The 23,022-nt window shown below is 33.7% G+C and overlaps 1 protein-coding gene across 1 annotated transcript in view; it reads right to left on the bottom strand.

Moving 5' to 3' along the window:
- EYS (EGF-like photoreceptor maintenance factor) overlaps positions 1-23,022 on the bottom strand; it is a 245,396-nt gene that overhangs the window by 123,504 nt on the left and 98,870 nt on the right. The window contains exon 5 of the mRNA XM_085574728.1: positions 16,349-16,502. Coding sequence (XP_085430854.1) covers positions 16,349-16,502 — 154 coding nt within the window. The remainder of the gene's footprint in view (positions 1-16,348; positions 16,503-23,022) is intronic.

Below are 23,022 nucleotides of genomic sequence, written 5' to 3' on the forward strand. Positions count from 1 at the left end.
TTCACTGCAACAGGTAAAAGAGTATTGGACTCTAGAAAAATGGGTGGCAACAGCATCATATCATAGATGTCTTTTGGTTCAGAGCATTCAATACTGACCATAAGTTGAGATCCATCAAATAAGTTGTAAAACAAGAAGTCTTGCATTAGAATGAAATAAAAAAGTTCTCTCATTTCAAATCAGTCTTTAAACTTCAAACACCAAAATACCAACAACAAGCCAAGCTTTTCAAAAAATGATAAAACTAAATATATCAACATACCTCAGCCTATATATCAGATACTTGCAAGGTTTGGAGAAGAAAGTTATCAAATTTAAATAGAAATGGAAAAATGGAAAAATTAAGATAATTGTGCATAGCAAAAACATTTCTAATGTGGTCAGAAGAGCATTCATGGGTGTACACTTCAGACATGCCTCTGAGGCAAACCCTAGGAGGTCGTGGTGGAAGATTCTTTTCCTCTGAAGGACCCAGTGAAAAACTTCATTATTTCCCTGGCTCACACTGAGCACTAGGGGTTGCCATGGGTAACTCACTGCCAGATAGACAATGCAATGCTCACCAAAAAATTTTCTACCCACTTAGCTGATCTTGATATGAGGGTGTTAGGAGAGCCTTAAAAGGAATGTTCTGTCTCAGTGGCAGTGCATTGTAGGAAACAGTTTTACCTATCCAACATAAATTATTTTTAGAAATTATTTTAGTCTTCAATCTATGTGCCTCAGAACCTGTGATCAATAATGAATTTTATAATAAAAAAATCCTTATAAATTTTGTATCACAGGGAAAGAGCTGAAGGAGATAAACAGACTTGCCCAAGATGTTGTCTGAAGAATGCCAAATATGTAAGGTAATGAGTGCAAGTTTTGTCAAGCATTGTCATGCTTTTATTGATCTTATTTGGAATTGCTAGAAATTAGGATAAATTAATCTAAACAGAAATTGATTTTAAAGAACATACTCATTGCACTTATTAAATTGCAGCAGTCGAATATATGCCTGTTTTCAGTCAATATTAAGTGCTTTGCTTAATGATGAACCTGAAAAACTTCACCTGCTATGCATCTGCCTCTCATCTGTGTGCCAGAGGAAGACAGCTGGCGGGAAGATAGGGTGAGCAGGATTAGGTCAGCTAATTCTACCACTGTTTTCATTAAACAACTATTGCACTGTTTTTTCAAATTAAAAAAACAAACAAACAAACAAACAAAAATGCCAAAACTAAACACAAACAAACAAAAACCCCAACCAAAATAGGCTATTGTTTGGTCCAGAATGAAAATAAAACACATAAGCCTGTGCCTAACATATAAAAGGCAGGATACCTGATGATGATTAAGCAATAATATATGTTGCACATAATCAGATAAACAGAATAAATTGTGTGGGGAATCAGTTACAGAGAATCTACTCCAAAAGTACTTATTTTTTTATTTTCCCTGTCTTCCTTTTATCATCCTTTCTTATTCAGGAAAGGTTGGGGGAGCAAAAGAAGTTCTGTGTTTGTCCTTTATTGTCACTGCAGATTATTGAGTCAACACTTTGGGCAGGTAGGGAAGAAACAGACCTTATTTGGCTTGGATCAGATACAAACTCTACACAAACATAAAAAGAGAGCATTATTATTTCTAGAGGGAAAACTGAAAGGAAAAATGAAAAGCTTATTAAGAAAAGTCTTTATTTCTCATTTTTGATGAACTGAACATTTTGGAATCTTCTATCCATGATAATGACTTAAGGCACAGTATTTGTATAGGAGACATTCTTTGGAGCCCATAGAATGCCATCCTCAGCTATCTGGGATTAAAATGAGCAGGGATACTCTCAGATACTGACATGTAAAATATTTCAACAAATCAATATGCAGTTTGGAAGAATAAAATATTTGAATTTTTGTCTACATTTTCTTTAAATGAGAGTTTAAAAGTATAGAATATGTACATAAAATTTCCCAATTATTAAGCAACATAATTTATTTAATCTGAAGAGGCAGCAGTACTATGCTGTGAAAGTTGCAGATCACACAATGTTAGTTCATGTTTAGTTCATGAGCTTGTATAAGGTGAGATGAGAGATATACTAGGTTCTTGCAGCTCATCTTGAATTTAAACTGAACAAATCTGTGCTGCTTCATTTCCCAGTCAATGTAGCTGTAAATGTTTTGGCCCTTTGGTTGTCTGTACTCAGTACTAAACCTTTGGTGTACTTAACTGTCTTCCTGCTCACTGAGAAAAATGGCAGCAGATTTTGGGTAGCTTAAAAATAAAATGTACAAAAGGAAAAAACACAAAATATCATAGAAAGATTTCTAAGTGAGAGCAAAAATACATGTTCAGCTTTCACTATGATAATACTACATGACCCAGGAGATAAAAGCTACCAAAAAATCTCACAACCTTGCTGCCAACCTATCAGAAAACATGATCAGATATAATAAAAATTGTATGGACAAATTGCTTAATTACTTTAAATCACAAAGCAATGATATGAACTAATTCTGACAGTGTTGGAAACATTGAATAATGTTTCTCTTCTGTGCATTAACTCCTCAGAGTAAGAATGAGAGGAATTTCCAAGATTTATGCCTCTTTTTGGATCCAACTGCCATAGTTGCTTGAGTGGTAAAATATTTCATATTTAATCTACTGTTAATAAGGGGCAGTTTTAGTCAATATGAAAATGTGCTGCTACCAAATAATGGTGCCCGATTGAAGAAACTGTTCAGGGAGTGAACTAGTGATCTGACCTGACTTAAAAAAATATTACCAAATCCCTCAAAAGATAATTTTTTTCATCAGAGAAGCATAATTTCTATGGCAGTTCACAACTAATCAAACCAATTTAATCGGTCTTCTCTTTAATTGCCTGCTTAGTAAGACTGACATTATCTTCCTGAGCAAAGAGAGCTTTAATAAGAGATATTCATTCCAAAAGCTGTAAGATGCTGGCCAGTGTAAAATTCACAAGAAAATAAAACATCACAGATGTATATTTTCTGAAAACACCTTATGTGAAATGTAATATATGCAATACTAGAAAGCCATTTACTATCAATATTAATGAATGTTCTTTATTGGAAGGTGTGAACACCTTAATACTATAATATTATATATATATATATATGTATATATTAAGGTGTTCACACCTTCATACTATAGGATAACGTTTTAACATTCTGAGGCTGCAATTTTTATTTGAGACAAAGGAAATGGCCATACTGACAGCGTTTCTTTATTCATATATGGAGAATTTTATTAAAGTTATTAAAAATGAAGTTTTTGTTCTGGAAAAACAGAAAAGAAAGAAAGAAACAAAACCCCAAAAAATAAACCCAAAAACTTTCTGGCTCAAATTTGAAGGTTAAAGTGTTTAAAAGGAAACAGTTATAATTATATGGGCTTTAGAAAGCATTCATAGCCCCTGGAGTGGATGGAGATGAGTACTTAGCAAGACCAACAATACCACATCAACCTCAGTGCATCACCACACTGAATTCTAAAATTCAAAAATATGGATATACATTTGGCATAGGTTGCTGCTGAGATTATTGTCTGCATCAAGCAATCAGCAAACTCCAATCACATGGTAACTTGGGCCTTTTTTTCCTCATATTCTCACCTTAAATTTACAGTAAATATAGTAAGATAAAATGCCAGATTCACTACCTCCACGAAATACATTAAGAAATCTTGAAAAATTATAGGTTTAAGTATTTGATTGAAACAAATCCATTAAAACAAAACAATGTGTTCTTCTCTTCTGTTAAAAGTGAAGGAAAAAGTCTTAACAATTAATTCCTTCCTCTTTGGCTGGTTGAGGATGAATACTCTTCAGCCAAGGAAAAAATTGGTCAGAACATACCTTGGCTTATGTCAGGCACAGACTGGTGTTTAGTTTTGTGCTTTTCACAGCATTTGCTGTTGAGCAAAACTCATACCTGCCCCAGAAGGCAGGCAAGCATAATCCTGTTATTTTCCAGATGGATGAACAAAAGAGGTTGTAGAATATTGTTTCTGACAGTGTTGGGAACAAAACCCAGGGGCCAAGCCACATGTCAGATTTACATAAAATGTATTCAAATCAAGAGAAAATGTATTTTCTGAAGGTGTTTTGAACCACTGCTGAGTAATTTGGTAGCAACACAGCATGCTACACTGTAGCTCTCACATTCACATCTTTCATTACTATTGGTCTGCTAGGTGCTGGCAGCTCTGACAAGACAATGTGAACTGTAGGGGGGATAAAACAATTTCTGTGACAATGTATAGATCCCTAGCTCCTGGTGTTCTCACTAAAACCCCTCAGTGCAGTAGGAAGTCACATCCACTGCTGCTACAAACAGCAGAGCAGAACTGCAAATTGCATGAAGCTGCAGAAGAAAAACCACAGAGACATGTATCCCAAGGCACAGACGTGAGTTGGTGCCATATAGACACCATTTCCCCAAACAGGGAAACGTACAGAAACATGTGATACTGCAGATGAGCAAAGCCTCCAGAAAAGGCAGAAGAATAATTTTTTATTCACAAAAAACAATAAAAATTATCCACATTCAGAAGAATTTTTTTTAATGTACTCCAAGCCTCCAACAGTTACATAGCTGTTTAATGCAGTTCATTTGAAGTGTGAGCTCAAAAGCAGATTTGGCATTACATAATGTTTTTTATTTTATATCAAAGCACAGAAAACCTGTTTACAAACTGTTGACACAATTACTTTACCTGGAAATACTCTCTAATGCAGCAGATACTTTTCAAACCTCTGGAAAGGCCATAGCACCAGGAGTGTGAGACAATAATCTCTACGTTCACTACCATGTGATTACAAGAATTCTCCAATATACTCATATTTACATTGTGTTGAACAACAGAATACATCCTTATCCAACATGACAGTGCTAATTATAATTCAAATAAACAGAAGAGGTCACATATCTGTTACAAAATTCTGCCTGAACAACTACACGTGGAAGGAATGCAGGAAAATCATGCTCAGTATCACCTCCCTGTTCCTTCTGTGGTGAGTTGACCTCAGCCAGCTGCTGGCTGCTCACCCAGCTGCTCTGTCTCTCCTCCCTCTCAACATGACAGTGAGTGTGGGGAAGCACAATGACAAAACTCCTGGGCCAAGATAAAGATAGGGGGATCACTTACCAATTATTATCACAGGAGTCACATGGGGAAAATTTATTTAATTTATTGGCAGTTAAATAGATTTGGAGGGTAAGAAACAAAGAGAAAAATTAACCCCCTCCTCCCTAACCCCCTTTTTCCAGGCTCAACTTTGCTCCATTCCCAACTTCTGTATCTCCCCTACACAAACAGTGCAGAAGGAGGATGAGGAATATTGCTCAGTCTACAAGAGCTCCTCTCTGCTGCTCCTTGTCTGTCACACCTTCCCCTTCATCCAGTGTGGGATCTCTGTGGGTCCCAGTTCTTTCAGGAAATACCCACCTGCTGCAGCCCCCACGGCAGTGCCTGGGCACCTACACTCTGTACATCTCCTTTCTATAACCTTTGTAGCACTTTGCTAAAATATTAAGTAATCAAGTAATGATCACAAAATAACAAAGTATCTTTGGATGAAGCTGTAATAGCAACATCACTAACTCCATAGAAAAGATCAGCAAAGCTAAGACATAGGAAAGACCTTTAGAGCATGGGACAGAAGGCAAGTGGTACACAATGGTGAGCAAGCTGAGAAAAAGTTTTCCCAGGCACTTTATAGTCTAAGAAAAAACAGGTTAATGTGTACTTTAAAGAACAAGCTAATGATAGTGACAATCAAAGTGGTGGAGAGATAAATAAACCGCTCCCACCTGAATTAATAATACCAAAATATAAATTCCTCACAGAATCCATGTACTTCAGGTAAAGGAAGAGAAATAGCTTCCATCCTATGATAGGTTCCACAAATGAGTTTCTTGCAGATTTTCAGAAAGATGCAGTGGATGTTTCTCAAAAAGATGAAGTTGACATCTCTCTTTTTTCACTCTCTCTTTCACTGTCAAGGAGGACTATTTAATGAATGTATGTATGAATTTTACTGAATATTCTCTTTAATGAAGTGACTCAACTTGCAGAACAAATTTTCTTACTGCTGGTATGCAGAACTAGACCTAAAGTGGCTAGTCTTTAAACAAACAACTGTCTCATGTCCTGTTTTGTTCTTCCTTCTCTGCATATGTGGAAACTCTGTATTAAACATCTACCTGAAATTTATTTAGAAAGCAAGAATTTAGAAAAAAAAATAAGATTATAGCTATTAAAATTAAATAATAACCATCTCTTTTCTTTCACTCAGCCCCCATGAAAAAGGTTATCCAATGAACTACATGAAACAAAGTCCTCCAGTACACCTGAGGTTTCTGTGAAAATTTCTGGTCGCAGAGATGGACTCAGTATAGCACAAAATACAGATCATGCACCAGAAGCTCAATGTCACATTTTTTAAATTCTTTGCCTCAGAAAATTTAGTCTTTTGAATATGTTTTGGAGATAGGTAAATAGTTCTCCCACTTTAGAGATGTGTGAACTACACGACAAGCTAAGATTAAACAAACTTCTTGAAAGCACATTGAAAATTTGCTGCTGAGCTAGAGCTGGTCACCTAGACCAAGAAGAACTGCTCTCTTCTCAGCAAGCAGGAGAAAATTCAGTGTAATCCCACAGCAGTCTGGGCTGCAGGACTTTGCTGCCTGTTTTGCTGTTTGTGGAGCTCTGCCTTCTGACTCCTCTGTGGTTATTGATGCTCATGAGATGGATCAAAGAGAGCCAAACTGGCTTGTTGAGGGATAGATATATTTTCTTGCCCTTCCCTTCCCTCTACACCACTGCTTTTTTGGACATTCATACAAAGACTGTCTGACTACTGGTTTTTATTTTCTACTGATTTTCAATACCTACAGAGCAAATAGCACTTCCTATTGCTCTCAGCTAAGACAAACCTGAAGAGAATTGTCAATTGTTACAAGCACACTGAACCAATTTTATTTCTGTATTGATCTTCCACATACAGAACAACAGGTTTGAGGAAGAGAATTAAAACACTGCTTGCTCTTCAGTTTTCTTTTGTTGTTTAGGTCTTCAGAACTCTCAAATACAACAGTGTAAACTACCATCTCACAGGAAGAAGACAACACAGCACCCTCACAAGATATTTGGCTCTGTACTCTAATGCTATAATTCCATGTGCTATGCCAAACCAACAGAAAATAAACTGCTGTCTGAAAAGTCCTCTGTGTAAATTACTGGGTGACCAGACATAGATGATGAATTTTAGAGAATCTATATACATTAGAAATAAAAAAAAAAAAATTGAAATGATAAAAATATTTAACAATATATATCATCTTTAATTTTATTATTTTATTATTCCTTCTGTAATCCAGTGACTCCTTTTTTTCCTTCATGACAATGATATCTGCACTGTTTCATGCATATTGCCTAGTATCCCTTCAGCAGTACTGAAATCCCTTCATACTGGCAATTTGTGTGAAATAACTGTTATTCCTCTCAAGCAGATCAGAAGGGGCACACATCCCACTTCCTCCCTGGAACAGTGGGAGTACCCAAATATTTTGAAATCTTTGCTTTTTCACCTAGCCTGAGTCAGACACAAGAAGATGGAAAAGTGAATCATGTGAGATCACTGTCTATGCAGGGAAACCACAGTGAGTGAGCAACCACACCAGCACTACCTGGAATACAGTGCTTATTTGGCACACAGGAAAAATTAGACTATGTATGAGTCTGCACCATTAAAGCAGTATCTCCTTTCATACAGAAAGGGAGGGTTCTGAAGAACTTAGCAAATTTTGGAAATTTAGGTTTAATGCAGTTTAGAATTTCCATGATGTAATAAAAAATCTCTTACATAAGCTTTATCTTGAACACTGCTGAAAGGCAAATAACATAATTTTCAAAGCAGATGTATCCAGAAAATGGAAATTGGGTTATACAGACTATTAGAACTTTATTCTTTCTATTTTTCTCTCAGAAACCCAGAGATTCTTTGAATATTGGAATTTTAAAATTAGAACACATAGCCAAATCTAAAAATGGAAGATGAAGAAATGTGCATTCATTATGTTTTATAATGTATATTTTAATTCTGGTGAATTCACAACTTATTGTCTTTAGAAGAACTGATAAATTATGGCATAGAGATTCAGTAAAATCTCATAGAGAAATCACTGCTGTCAACAGCATCCCTCACTAAAAAAGTACTAAATAATTACTGAAGTTGTCAACAGCACATTGAAACTGTTTCGTTAATGTGAATCTTACAACTTCATTTAGAAAATGAATTTTTCTGGTTATTCTGAAAATTACACTAGCTATTATTTTGTCATGTTTGATAAGAGGGTCTGATAAACAGGAAGGTTTTAGAATTTTCTGAACGATACAATACTTTAGTAATGCTTCTGAAGGTTATAGCATGAAAACTTTACAATCTATTCACATATCTAATTACCAACATATCTGTAATATGCTTAACAATGAAATACTAAACATATATTGGAGATTACCATGGTCATTAAACATCTGATTCTGTTTAAAAATGTTGAAATTGATATGACAAGGTTTTTAAGCATTCCTCATTAGTCCTTTTCATTTTACCACTTCTGTAGGAAAAAACACAAAGTAAATATACCACTTGGTTCAAGTGGAGTTTTTTAAAATCTGTAACTGGAATCAGTGAAATTCAGAGTATGAGTATGAAGGGTATTACTGAAGTGTTTGACTTATCCCAGGAAAAAAACTGACATAATAAAAACATTGCTCCAACATGAGAATATCAACCTTCATTATTATTTTCAAGCCTGGTCCTTTACATTAGAGAGGGAGAATGGTGGGAGAGCAACATAATAGTTGGACAGGAATGTACCTTAAACATGGAAAGATTGAAAAAACTTCTCCATTCTACCACTAGTCTATAAAGGCACTCTCACTGGGATGGTCAGTATATAAAATATAAAGCTGAACTCATGTCAAAATGACCACTGACATGGCAGAATTTTTTTCAGAATTATGAATTTTTTTGCTCTCCATCACAAAACATTTTTTTGTATTTCTTGCAAATTAATGGAAAATTAAATATTCAAGTCTTTGTGGTGAATGATTTATATTCTGTCTAGCTATGAGCCACTTATGCCTATCAGCATCTTTTAGGATGAGTTAATTCATCCTACAATGGTAAACACAATCCAATGTAAAATATTGTGAAGGTTAGTGCATTTTCGCTGTGTTGCTTAATATTGCTTTATTATGCTAAGTTGAACTCACTAATAAATACAAATACCCTTCAGCAACATTGGTAATTTAAATGAAATATCTTACATTCTTAAAACATACTATGGATAAAAATAACAGCTATCCTTTTTCCTATAGGACATACAGTAATCTGTAGCATCTCTTTTTCTATCAATTAAAAAGTGGTGGATACCTTCAGAATAGAGATTAAATGATGCTCATTTATTTTTTTCAGAACATGGAAATGTAAACAGGAATTTAATAAGTCAATTTCAAGTTAATGATTGGAGCATCTTTTTGAGCTAAAGTCAGCATTTCCCCCCAGACAGAATTTGATTTAACAGAATGCCTGATTCAGCATAAAAATTAAATACATAAGATTACCAACAAAATTCAGATTTTCAAATTCCGTGTTTGACAGTAGATTGGAAGGTGTACCCTGCTAATAGGACTTCCCAAATAATACTTCCTGTATTATTTTCTCTGATACTAGAGACATTTACAAAATATATTTATCATTATGACTTACAACAACAATACCTTGAATTTTAAGTAGGTTTGAAGCTGAAGTATATACAACAGAGAAAAGGGGTTATCAGTGGATTAAAAGATTGTGAGAAACAAATAAAGAGTTTTTTGCAAACCAATTTTTCTATTTTTTCAGCATATTTACCATTTAACTCTGACCACTCAGGGAGGTAACTTAAAGACAAACTGTCAGTTTTCAGCTGAGTGTCAAAAAATGCTAGTGAGCAATAAATATCTGAGTACTACATTAATTTTTAAATTTTGCCATAAATCCATGCACTTATACAGACAAACTCCTTTAGACTAATATCTTACTTGAAAGTAGATGAGGTTAGATGGAGTAAATATAACTCATCAGATTTTTTCTTAAATAATATAAGTAATCATACTTACTCATATTAAAAACTCATATTTTTTCAAAGCTTTATCTTTGAAATATGGTAAATATACATTGTTTTTCCTTGTTTCTTCCATGGTTCCAGGTAGGTCATAGCACTCCAGCTGTGATTCAGAGCCAAGTTCAATATGGAGCTCTGGATGCCTGATGCTACTCTGTATTATTGAAGTGCTAATACAGTTCAGCTTTGAAAAAGACTTAAGAAAACCCACACATAGCAAGAGAACCTCAAACCTTCTTTAATGCATTGATTTTGGTTAGTAGTTTTAAGTTTTGGAATATACATCCTTGTAGGAACTCAAATGACACTTAATGCAACTCTGTAATTTGTCCATAAGAAAACACAGCAGATATCACTTATTTTGTGACATAGCCTTTTTATCTGAGATAAATGTCTAATGACATACTATGAATTGAAAGATGAAAATATTATGACATCATATACTGAGAACTGGTCTGTGGTGAGCCACTTTGCAATAAACCTTCCAAAACCAGCTAATGATTTTTTTGTGTACCTCCTTACAGAGTATGAGACACAAAAACACACCCTTGACTTATTATAAACATCATTTAGCAACAACCATAGCATTAATGTGTTATCAACCTAACCCCCACAATGAATAAAAAGCACAGCACTATACCAGGTACTGAGAAGAAAACTCTACCCCTGCTGAAACCAGGACAGCTGGCTTGAGTAGGAATGTTGGAAGGACCTCCAGAGGTCCTTTCCAGCCTAAAGAATCACTTGACTCTGTCCTTCTGTGTTCTTGGGTCATTCCTGTAAGGTCAGTTAATGTAAGAAAATCAGCGTAAACCAGGAGCATGAAGGGTACAGGAATTCAAACATCTGTTCTTCAAGTCAGTAGCTAATGAGCTTGAACAGCCATAGCAGTTGGTTTGTTGGCTTTGACAGATCCCTGATGAAATATTGCATACTGCTGATGAATGAAGGCAAAAAAAATGTTTCAGAAAGTGGCTTATGTTTCTAAACATACTGAATGTTCTGCTCATACACAAAAGCTGAAATTGAAACAAACACAAAAGGTAACTTTATTCTTTATGAGAATCCATTTTCTTGAGTTATTCCAGATAACACGCCACATGGAATGATTTAATCAGCTGATTCCAATGTTCCAAATTTTTGTTTTAAATTTTAATTCCATATACAAGAATTTGTATTCATTAGTTTGATTTAATGCATCTCTTATGGGAATATTTTTAAGACTGAATAGATGTAGTGATTACTTGTGTAAAACTGTAACAGCTTGATTAATGAAACTGGGATTAAGGCTTTCAGAGAACAAACAATACATATGTGTACAGGGCAAAAGCATTCCTACCTTATAGTCACAAATATGATGATTTTAATGACATTTTCAATTTCTATAGAAAATGTAGTAAACATAAATTCATGTGGTTATATATATGTGCTTCTAGAAGTAACCATGAATTTTCTTCAAAATTTATTAAGTATAATTAATATGCTACAGCATTTCCAGTTCTGTGCAACAAAACATGGGTACAATTCATCTACATGCTGACTTAAAATTTGAAATTAAGATATAGAGTATATCAAATATTCATTTTTAAAACCATATCTAAATTTTTTTCCTTAACAATTTTATAAATTCATATAATAAAATAAAAATTCTTAAATCTATCCCAGACTGCTTTCACTGTTAATCTTCAAATAATTTAAAAAATATGAGGTGTGATAAGATGACAGTGATATTGCATGTAGCTGTCATTTACCAAATCACCTTTCCATTTCTCATTCATCACATAATTGATTATGCTAGAAATCAGTATGGCATATATGAAACCTAGGCTACACCATGTACTTGTTGAGATACAAAACCTGATGCTCAGATGTTTTCAAATAATCAAAAAAATATCCTATATTTCAATGTAACTGGTAGTGTTGGAAGGAATAGTAAGGCATCAAATAATTAAGTTAGGGGTTTTTTTTATTTCCTGATTTAATGTAATTTTAAGTAATAATTTCACACTATGCAGGATACCCAACAACTGTAAATAACAACAAAAATATGTACGAATATGAAACCATATATATCTCTGAAATAATGGAATTAAATAGGTAAACACCATGACTGAAAATGAGGTAACATATTCTATGGATTGTGATTTACATATTTTTTGAGGAACACATTTTCAGAATGCATATACATGAAAAAAATTGTAGACTAATTCAAGCAATGATTTTCTTCTGCTGTGGAAAGGGAGGATGCAGAAGTGTAGGTAAAGTCATTGACACTGATAATATAATCATGCAACTAGTACTTAGTACATTACATCTTGCCAAAGTTTCCATGTGGAGGTACAAAAACATGCTGAGGACTTTCACAGTTCAGAATGTGCCATCTGCTTTTGAAGCTGGAAGACCAAATAATAAACTTCAGCAGCTTCTGTACCACTGCATGGTCTAGGTGAGAGTTGGCCAAATTAGCTGGATAATGTATTTAACAAATAAATTCTTTTAAGGACAGCTAAAGGTGCCCTTAGCCATGAGTAAATGCTCACATCCATACTACTGATTAAAGTGTGACAAAAATCTGGAAACAACTGATTTCAATATGTTCACTTGGAAGATACATGAAATATAAATGTACATAATACCACAATATAGCTTTGTGGTGATGGGCATTATGTTCATTAAATTCCAGAGAAAAATTCTGAAAGTTTTGCAGGTAAATAAGATGGAAGAGTGATGTTGTCACATACAGGGAAGATTTTAATTAATGCTGGCTTGGAATGTCCTAAATGGAAAATGACCTTCTGTATCACATTACTGTGCAGAACAGGCAAAAATATCATTTAGAGAAAAAAAATCTAAGATGTCTAAAAAATATCAGTACTCATATTCTAAATGTGACAACCCACCTTACTATCTAGATAAATCAAAATCCTGATGACCTGAGTATTTCAATCTCTTTGCTAAATTCACCTTCCTTCAACTACTGAATTGAAGAGACATCATTTGCCCCCATGACAGTAATATCACTTTAACCACAAAGTAGAGCAAATTTTACATCAGGCAAATGCATTTCAGAACCTACTCGTGGAATGAAATGTGTTTGGATTAATGTTCTTTGAATAACTTTAAAGAACAAATCCATAAAACCAATCCAAACTACTTTTAAAGTATATGCTCAAAGCTTTAACTGAAAAAAACAATACATTCTCAATTATGAAATCACAAAAAATTACACCCAAATGAATGCACATTTTCAAACCAGTAATCAAATCATCCTAAAATAAACAGAAATAGAAACACAAATGAAACTGCATTGAAACAGGTTTCTATTTTCTTTATGCAAGGCAAAAAAGTAAGCAATCAGAGCTTTACTGACTTTCTTCTATAAAGTTGCCATTTCACAAGTATCATAAAGACAACGACTGAACATTTAAAACTCATTTAATCTTCATCAGGTTTGAGAAAATGGCCATATCTAAGGAAACTAATCATACAGTTAAAAGAAAGCAATAGCTCTAAACTATGGGAATGTATCAGTTTCTTGCACATGTGGATTAAAAAGAATAAGTTCAAAAAGGAGAAAATCTGTTTCTATAGATGTTATTGGATGTGTTAGTTGTGGTGTTTAACCACTGCAGTTGTAGTTGCATCCAAAACCGGAAAAACTGTCAAATATGATCTTCCAAACTAATTCAAAGTCAAATGTAGCAAATGTATGTTCCCCTGTTGGATAGCTTTGTAACTGTACCAAAAAAATGGTCATTTATTCTTCTCTTTGACACTTTTCCTGTATTATAGGAAAAAAAAAACAACACAATTTTGCAGGTAAAGCGTACAGATAGAATTATCTATCTCCAGCAGCCTCTGAGAACACAAATCAACAGTTTGTCATGGATTCATATTTTATATCTTATGATAAAAGAGCTTGGGAGGCTACAACTGCCTTGTCAAGTTTGCTTTTTCCTTTGACAGAGGTTAAGGATGACGGCTGAAGGATTACAATTTTATTGCTGCTTGGTGAAGGATATACTGCTCTCTCTACATTTTAGAAGGGCTCACAAGAATAATCACAAGTCATTTTGAAGGCCAAACCCATAAACTCAAATTCATGTAAATCCCTGCTAGTCACAGTCTACAATCACACCTTGCAAGTTATTTAGTATGACACTGTTTCAAAGATAGCAGTATAAAATTCTAGTAAACAAAGGAAATGTGTAAATTGAACTGGCAATATTTTTTAGTGTAACAAGAAGAAGAATGAGGCCATAAATAGAGAAGTTAATATTAAGGTAGCAAAAGAAGGAAATAAATATTTCAGTGTAAAGTTGAACTCTACACCTAGAATCAATTTTTAATTGCCATTTAGCTGCATTTGTTGCTAAGATATTATTAGGCTTTGAAATCTGTACAGCATTTCAATGGCTTAAATGTATGAAGCAAAGACCACAACTGATGTCTCTAGTGCAGACAATTATCTGATCAATGTCTCACACAAGAGAAGTCTCTGGGATTAAAAAAACAAGCTTAGAATAGTTTATTAGTATTTAGCTGTATAAATCTATCAAGTATTTTCTGAGACAAAAAAACTCTTCACCTGCTAGATAAAAAGGAGGGGAAGTGATATAATTTTCTTTGTAAATTTTATATGCTTTTACATTCTGTAAAAAAATCCAAAAATAAATACACTGCCAAGTATAAGATTTGAATGTATGCTATGTGACTTTGCTCCATTAATACTAGATGTTAATACTAAGCATAAAAGGAAAAAAATCCCTGTTTTAAATGTAGAAAAAAATAATGTAGAGACCTGTAGCTGACAAGAAATAGAAGATAGAAACAAAACAGTTTCTTAAATGGCAGCTCCTATTAGCTTTCTGTATATTGAAAAGAGTATTATATTCTAACTAGTTTGTTTCTAAAAGAAGTGGTAAAACTTATGGGTTAAGCATACAATCTAACAAAATACACTGAACATTCTCTTCTCCCCATATCAATCTATTCTATATAATAAGATCAACAAATCTCTGTCATTTCAGAATTTATCAACATTTACATCACAGAGAAACAGCTCAGACGAAAACCAGAAAAATATTCAGATTTTGCTTTGATTTTCCTTTTTGGATAGTAAAAGGCAATTTTGAGAAGTCTAACATGCATGTTTCATAGTATCTTTTGCAGCAGTCTCCTTCACATACCGTCCTCTAACAGCAAAAATAGTCCTACCTAAGGCTTCCTTTAATTTAATAATTTGTGCATTACATTCCCTCACATCACAAATGTTTACAGTTCAGGTGCAGCAATGAATACCTAATAACACTTAAACTATGTAAAAAAATACAATATCTTAATTGCTGTAGTTTGATATTTTATATGGGTCAGAATTATTTCTAAACATTTCTGAAGTAAAGATTGAGTACTTTACCATTATTTAACCTTACTAATATAAATATAACAAAAAACCTTATATTTTTTCTGTTTTAGTTCATACCTAGCTTGCACATATGAAATTCCATGACTGGAAAAGAGTTCATTCATTACCAAAGCATGATACCCATCTCTATATGATAAATGAACCATTTTGAGAACTATCATTTGTACAGAATGAAAAATGACAAGAGTGATTATCCACTCTTGTATAACCCTGATAGTACAGTGACAAAGGTAGATATGACAACTTTTAGAATCATAATTGTTTGGATAAGGCTTTTAAAATCACTAAGTTCACCCTGTAATGTAAGATGTTGTTAGCATGCCTATTTTTAATTTATCTCAAACAATATATTAGTTTTTGGCACTAAAATGTGATAAAAAATCTAATTTATTCTGCGTGTTAATTAATAAGCATAAAATATGAGACTCCCATTTTTAATTTCAAAAATTATGTTTAAACGGTTTCAGTTCTCAAACTGACTTAATCTGTAACTGTAAATGTATCTGGACTTTGAAGATTTTGAATGATTTATAAGTTGTCCAAAGGACTGAACTAATCTGTGTGAACTAAAACATATTTTCAATCAAGGAAACTACCTCATGAAAAAGGTTTCCAAATTTGCTTTCCAAATTTACTTGCCTTTTTATTGTCCAAAAAAAAAAAAAAAAAAGTGAAATCACATTTTATTGCTCTATATAGATGACTAAAACTCTTTTACTGTAACCCAGTGGTAAATTCTTACCTTATTGTGATAGGGACGAGCATACCCATGCTGACAGATTGGTTCAGGGATACAGTCAGAATGTTCTGAGAGTTTCCACAGCCTAATCGAACTGTTGGTCTTCCCTCCACAAGATAAAAGTGAAGAAACTGCTCTCCAAAATTTCTTTCACCAGCTTTGAAAACAAAAATGGAGATAGTCACACTTTTGAAAGTGTAAAACCTCACAGAACTATATCACACTACTGCAACACCATCATCAGACACAATGCCTATGTGACCTTGGGGACTCTTCTGTCTGTATACAGGACTCTTGAGTGACTGTGAGAAAACAAAAACCAGACTGTAAATCTCTATATTTAGCTGATAACAATTAAAAGTAAAAGAAAATAACTAAAAGACAAAATGTACTTAATACCACTGCAATGGCTTCGATCTTACAGACATCTTACATTAATTGAACTTCTCTCTATATCCAGTATCATTAAGACAACAAAAGTGACAATAAAAAAACCAAAATACCAGTCATTCAGCTTTTCAAATAAGTTATAGAAAACAAAGATTATAAGAGGACAGCTGTTATAATAGATTTAAAGATTATGAAAAATTCACTTTTCCCAATAAATGATGTATTTCAGACTTGAAGAGTAGAAAAATTGTTTATAAAACATCAAATATACTATTACTTGCACTCTTAAAAATATGAATAAAAATATGTTTAAGTTCACGTCCATTAAATAGTATATTATACATTTCAAAAATGACATAAAAATATTTAAGTGATGGATGATACATGGCTCTTCTACAAAAAAAGGACTGTTTCAAATGCCATTGGGTGAATTTGCCATTTGAATTTAACTGTATTTACTTTTCATAAAAGCAAGACAGTTCCTGTTTGCAATTTTAATTCACCTTTAAGACAAACAGTTAAAATGTTAATCTGTTTTTTCACTGTATTTTACTATGTTTAACTGAAGTAAAAAAAACTCACTAACTGGGTCATGAAACTGAAAATATACTGCATGTATTGTTTGATGTACTACTGCCTCTGGAGGCCCTGCTGGCATGGGTATTAGGTAGAAATCTCATGCTAGCATTTGGGGGACCCTCAGTTGTGGAGTTGTGGGTTTGGGTCTGTGAGTCTTGAGTGAGTCTGCCCGTGAACCAAGAGCAGGAGTGGCTCAGAAGGGCTGGGATCTGGGCTGGTTAGGAGCTGCCGGGAAGGAGCTCCCAGGCCTGGAGCTGCTGCAGGGAGGCAAAAATCAGATCATCCTTTATTATTTTTATTCAGAAAGGTAAAAAGAATGAGAACATTCCCGGGACTTAGAAAACATACTAATTTGTAAAAACAAAATAATCAACTTTATTTTGGTGGACAAAACAAAAACCAAAAAATGATCTTTCAGATCCAAGAGAGACAAAAGTGCTTGCTACTGCCTGATCACTTCCTTTTGTATAGTTCCTAGCAGAAACAGTTCACAGTGTAAACTCCCTCCTTTAGAGCAGCTTTCTAGTCAACATTGCATTTCTTCAGTCTGTTACAAATCCTAAGGACCTACTGAAGTCTTTTATGCTTAGACATATTTTGTATTCTGAATACCCAATTAACTCCAAAGCTATTTTAATTTGACTGGATTTCATGCCTTTGGCTTTTACAATTTCCTTCTACAATAGTCTGATAATTCTCTTTCAAAATATATTGCACTATTGCACCGCTTTTTAACCATCATATAACTGATATATACACATATTGTGCTATTTGTTTCCTAGTCTTCTACCCTCCCTGCACATGCCATTCCTGGCACTTCCAATTTTTACCAGTAAGTACATCTTTAAGTCACATTGATTCAGAGAGAATGAAGTGGATGTATATGTGCACGTATATAATGTGTCTTGAAAAAGTGGAGTCACAGATGAACAGCTTGTTTCCCTTCTCCCAGTGATTCTGCCTGTCTATTCACATTGCCCACTAGCAAAAACTTGGAAGAAGGTCCTCGTTATTACCAGTAAAGTAAAAAATCTGGGACAGCTCACTCAAAGGCAGCATTACTTCTTGAAACTTCAGTGAGTGTTGCTGCTTGAACTTCAGTCTAGGGAACACTTTTAAGTCACACTTACAGGTGACTAACAACATTCTGCACATTATTTGCTAGGTGGTATGAAATCCTTTGAAAGGACAGCCCTGTAAATCTTTCTACAGTGAACATGAGGAGTTGGAGAATTTTGTTCTGGCAGTATGAAAGAGCATATTCTACCTAGTGCATATGGTGGAAGTTACCTTCATCAGAAAAGCTTGAGTTATAAGCAAAACAGACAGGTTCTGGGAAGAGACAGAGATCAGGAAATATCTGAGTTAAAAACCTTGTTGGATATTAGGGGTAAATCATCTTGACCTTACTAGCGATTACGTGAGGGGTTCTGGCTAAAGAATCTCAGCAGTCATCATTTCACAGAAAACTGTTAGCTGGAAGGTTATTTTTGTACATCAGTATGACAACAAGCAAATGGCCGTTGAGCATAAATGATTGCCTATCTAAAATTTGAAGTCCCATTAAAATACGGGATAAGCTTTATTAAGGAAAAAAATATATTTTGACACATAGGAAGGATACTATGAAATGCTCTACTTGAAAATGCCAGCTGAAATAAGAGACAAAGAGACTACAACTGAAACGTCTGAATAGCCTCTATTTAGTTTCTATAGGGTATGGGGAACAGAGCTTCTGAGAGCAAAGGAAATAATTTATGAGCCCAACTTATGAAAAGGGAGCCGTTGTCCTTAAGGAATGCTATAAACATGGGCTGTGATATCTGAAATCCAATTGTCAGAAGTTATAGGCTACCATATATAGCAGAAACTAAACAATCTACCCTTGAAGGGATTGTGAGCAGCATTATGCTGACTCTCTTAAAAGTGAAAATGATGGAGTAAAATTTTACAACTATATTAGATTTTTATGATCACTAACAATTTATTTTGCTTAGTGGCTAAATATCACTATTTGCCTTGACATGTTGATGAAATTTAACCATGCAAACAAATAAAATAATTAAGGAATAGAATAGAAATTTTATGAATGCATTCTGTAGTCAACAAATAAATCTTCTCAAATGATGGATAATCTTTATTGGCACAAATGTAATTGTCACATTCTATCAACAATTTAAACATAAGGTAAGTGCAAAAATTCCAGACAGCTTTAGTCCATTTACTGCTAAAATTCAGACTTTTCTTGAATACATACAGAAATAATTATGGATAACATCATTATTAAGAATGGAAATACATTCTTCTTTGTTTTAAGACAGATGTCTGTATAGTAATTTTCTATAAATCACACATAGGCTTCTATGACATCCTATTTCTTTACCCATTTTTTTAACAGAAAACCTATTTTTGGAAGCCTGGACAAGTCCTTAGTACTTGTTAATTTTAAGCAACCATTGATAAAATTCTTGCTGATAAAGGCATCAAACAGGAATTTTTTTAACAACGGTATGGTATGATTTGCTAAAGTGACATGCCTTGCACTTGTAATGATTTTCATATTCTGCCTATTGGTTCGCCTATAAGCAAGCTTGTTTTCTGTATTCTCTATATTGACTTTGTTTATCTTATATATATTTGCATATATATAATGGCACTAACTGCTAAAAGGTATTAAATTAATGCATTGATATTTTCAGTGGTCTGTTCCTTTTATTTTAAGGCACGTGGACATGAAAAAGTGAAGAAAGCACAGATGTTTTTTGTTCTTCACTGGCTAATGTACTACATAAAGACAGATGCAAGTTTCATTCTTTTTATATTATCCTTATGATTTGGACTTCAATAATGTTCTTATGCATACTTTCTGATTCAAATTAATTTGTGTATCAGCAGCATCTTGTGTGAGATTTCTCCCTGTAATTAAATGTTTACTAATTATCTGCCAGAAAACAAATGTACCCTCACCACCACCTGGTAAAAACAGGTGTTTTTATAAAATGTGTAATCTGAAGGTGGATTAATTTAAAAAAAATTATCAAAAATGTGTAACAATTTTCTAGTCAAGAACATGTGAAAGAAGCAGATCACTGTAGTAATATTTCTATTAAAAAAAGTTATTTTGACAAATAGAAAGGTTTTTGCTTTATAAGTGTGTGAAATTATGTGAAATGGTTTCACAATTATGAAACCATTGCTAATATGCATAAATTAACAGAATCTGAAAATGTTGGGAACATTAATCCTTAGAAGTGTGTGCTTCTTGTATGTAGTGAGTGCAATAGCCTCAAGTTGGCTTTCTGCTGATGGTTCATTCCTCAGATTTTGGATGGTAAGACAGCTCGAAAAAACAGCAGTAAAGGCAGGAGTTGTATTACTATTAAAAACAGAAGAGCTGACAGCAGCAGCTTCTCTTTTGTAGTAGTTAGATATGAAAATGAAAGAGCAGGAAGAAAAAATGCGAATGAAGAAAATACAGAGAAAGCATATGAGGGAATTCACAAAGGATATTTATCTGACAGAAAAGCTTTGTGCCTGTGTACAGAAATAATTTAAACATTCTCAATTATCTGTATAGGCACACGGAGTTCATTCAGAAAGCACGTGAGAGATTTTTATTTACAAATTTATATAATATTTTATTTTACATTCATGTAAAACTAAATAAGAATATTTATCTGAACCATCATAACAAACATTTGTAATATTTGGAAAGGAATCTAATTATCAGGAGACAGAATAAAAAAAAGACAAAAAACAAGGAAAAGGAATTGGTGCTATAGAAAGAGGGGTAGAGATAAAGTGGAAATGTAAAGTAAAGATCTATCTATTGTTAAACACAGTATTAGAATTCTGTAAGAATTCTGATTATAAGATACAGAAAGTAATGGATGACTTATCAGAATTCTACAAGAATTTTGATAAGTTTTCCATTACTTTCTGTGTCTGTGTTCCACAGCCAGGCAGAGATCCAAGTTTTACTTATTTACTTATTTGTTTATTTAGCTAAATAGAAATCACACCTTAATAGAAACCCTAGTGGTCACTAAAAGAGAGGAATATTGCAAATCAGTTAAAATTCCATTTTAAGGGTAACAAAGGGAATGAGAATGCAAGATTAACATGCTACTGAGAACCTACGAAGACGAGTTTTTCAGTGTGAAAATATACAAAAATTATCCCAAGTTCATGGAGCTACCCCAGCTCATTTTTAGGGTGAGAACTGAACTTGTACTTCTAATCCTGACCCACACTGCCTCCTTTTTGGAGGGACAAGAAATGAGCTGTGACACAGTCCATGGAAGTCACAGATATGGGTAGCTGGAAAGCAAAAAACTTCATGGTTATCCACTAATGCCATTCTATCATTCCAGGAATCAGAAATACATATTCTAAAGAATGTGAAGTCCTCAAATACTGCTAAAACAAAATCTCTGCAAACACCTGAAAAATACCATATTAACAATTTTATAGACAGTACGAACTAATAGCTGAACAGGTTATATTAGGTTTTAATACCTAATTAGGTTAGATGCAGAATGAGTACATTATCTAGAAAAGAAAATAAATAGAGTCATAAGAATTGGTGACCTAGTCCATCCCTTGCAATGAACATCTTCGACCCGATCAGGCTGCTCAGAGTCTTCTCAAACCTGACTTAGTTGATTCCAGGGATGAGGAATCTACCACCTCTCAGGCAATCTATTCCAGTACCTTGCTCTCCTCATTGTAAAATAATCTTTATATCTAGTCTACATTTACACTCTTTTAGTTTAAAGAGATTACTCCATGTCCTATTTCAACACGCCCTGCTAAGAAGTTTAGCCCTATATTTCGTATAAGAACCCATGTATTACTTTAAGGCTGGCATGTGGTGTCTCCAGAGCCTTTTCTTTTTTTCTTTTTTTTTTTTTTTTTTAGTTTGGAATTCTCTGAGATTTTTGGTTCACAGAGATGCTTACTCAGGGCTTATGTGTAGATAGATAGCAAAATGCAAAATTAACTTTGCCTGTAGCCAAATTACTTTGCAGTGATGAAGCAAACAAAATCACTAAATGCCAAGTATATTCAAAGTACTTCCAATAACCTTCTTTGAATTTTTCAAGGGCAAATATCTCCTCTTGAAATTGAAATAACTAACAAGTATAAAACATTTTGATGTAAAGAACTGCCACATCACCACTTATTCCATGATTCTTAGCAAATTTCACAGTACTGTAGCTTAGGCAGCTGCAGCAACAACCCAGATATAACATACAAGGATTTAAAATACTTGTTTAGAAAAGAAGTAAACATTAATTTTCAAGTTGGGGCTAGAGTGTTTCACATCTAAAAAAAATCTAGTACAGATAAAAGGCATAATTAAATTATGCCACAAAGCTTACATTACTTTTAAACCTGGCTTATAGATATGTACATAATTCAGGTGAATTCACATATACTACTACCAGATTAATATAAATGAAACAAAATTCAATCAGAATAATTTATGCTATACCAACACAAATTCTTGTGTAGACAAACCCTAGGAAGCTGCAGTGAACTGAACATGCTCCTAATGATTTTGTCTTTGTGAAGTAAATCTATCAAATAACCATATTTTTCTAGCTCTTCTTGGGAAGAAATCATCTCACTTTCCATGTTTTCCATTTGCAAGAAATTGCAAGATAAAATATATAATGAAACACTCAACTGGCAGAGAAGTCTAT

Source organism: Lonchura striata, chromosome 3, assembly GCF_050655825.1.
Source record: "Lonchura striata isolate lonStrDom1 chromosome 3, ASM5065582v1, whole genome shotgun sequence".
NCBI classification, from domain to species: Eukaryota; Metazoa; Chordata; class Aves; order Passeriformes; family Estrildidae; genus Lonchura; species Lonchura striata.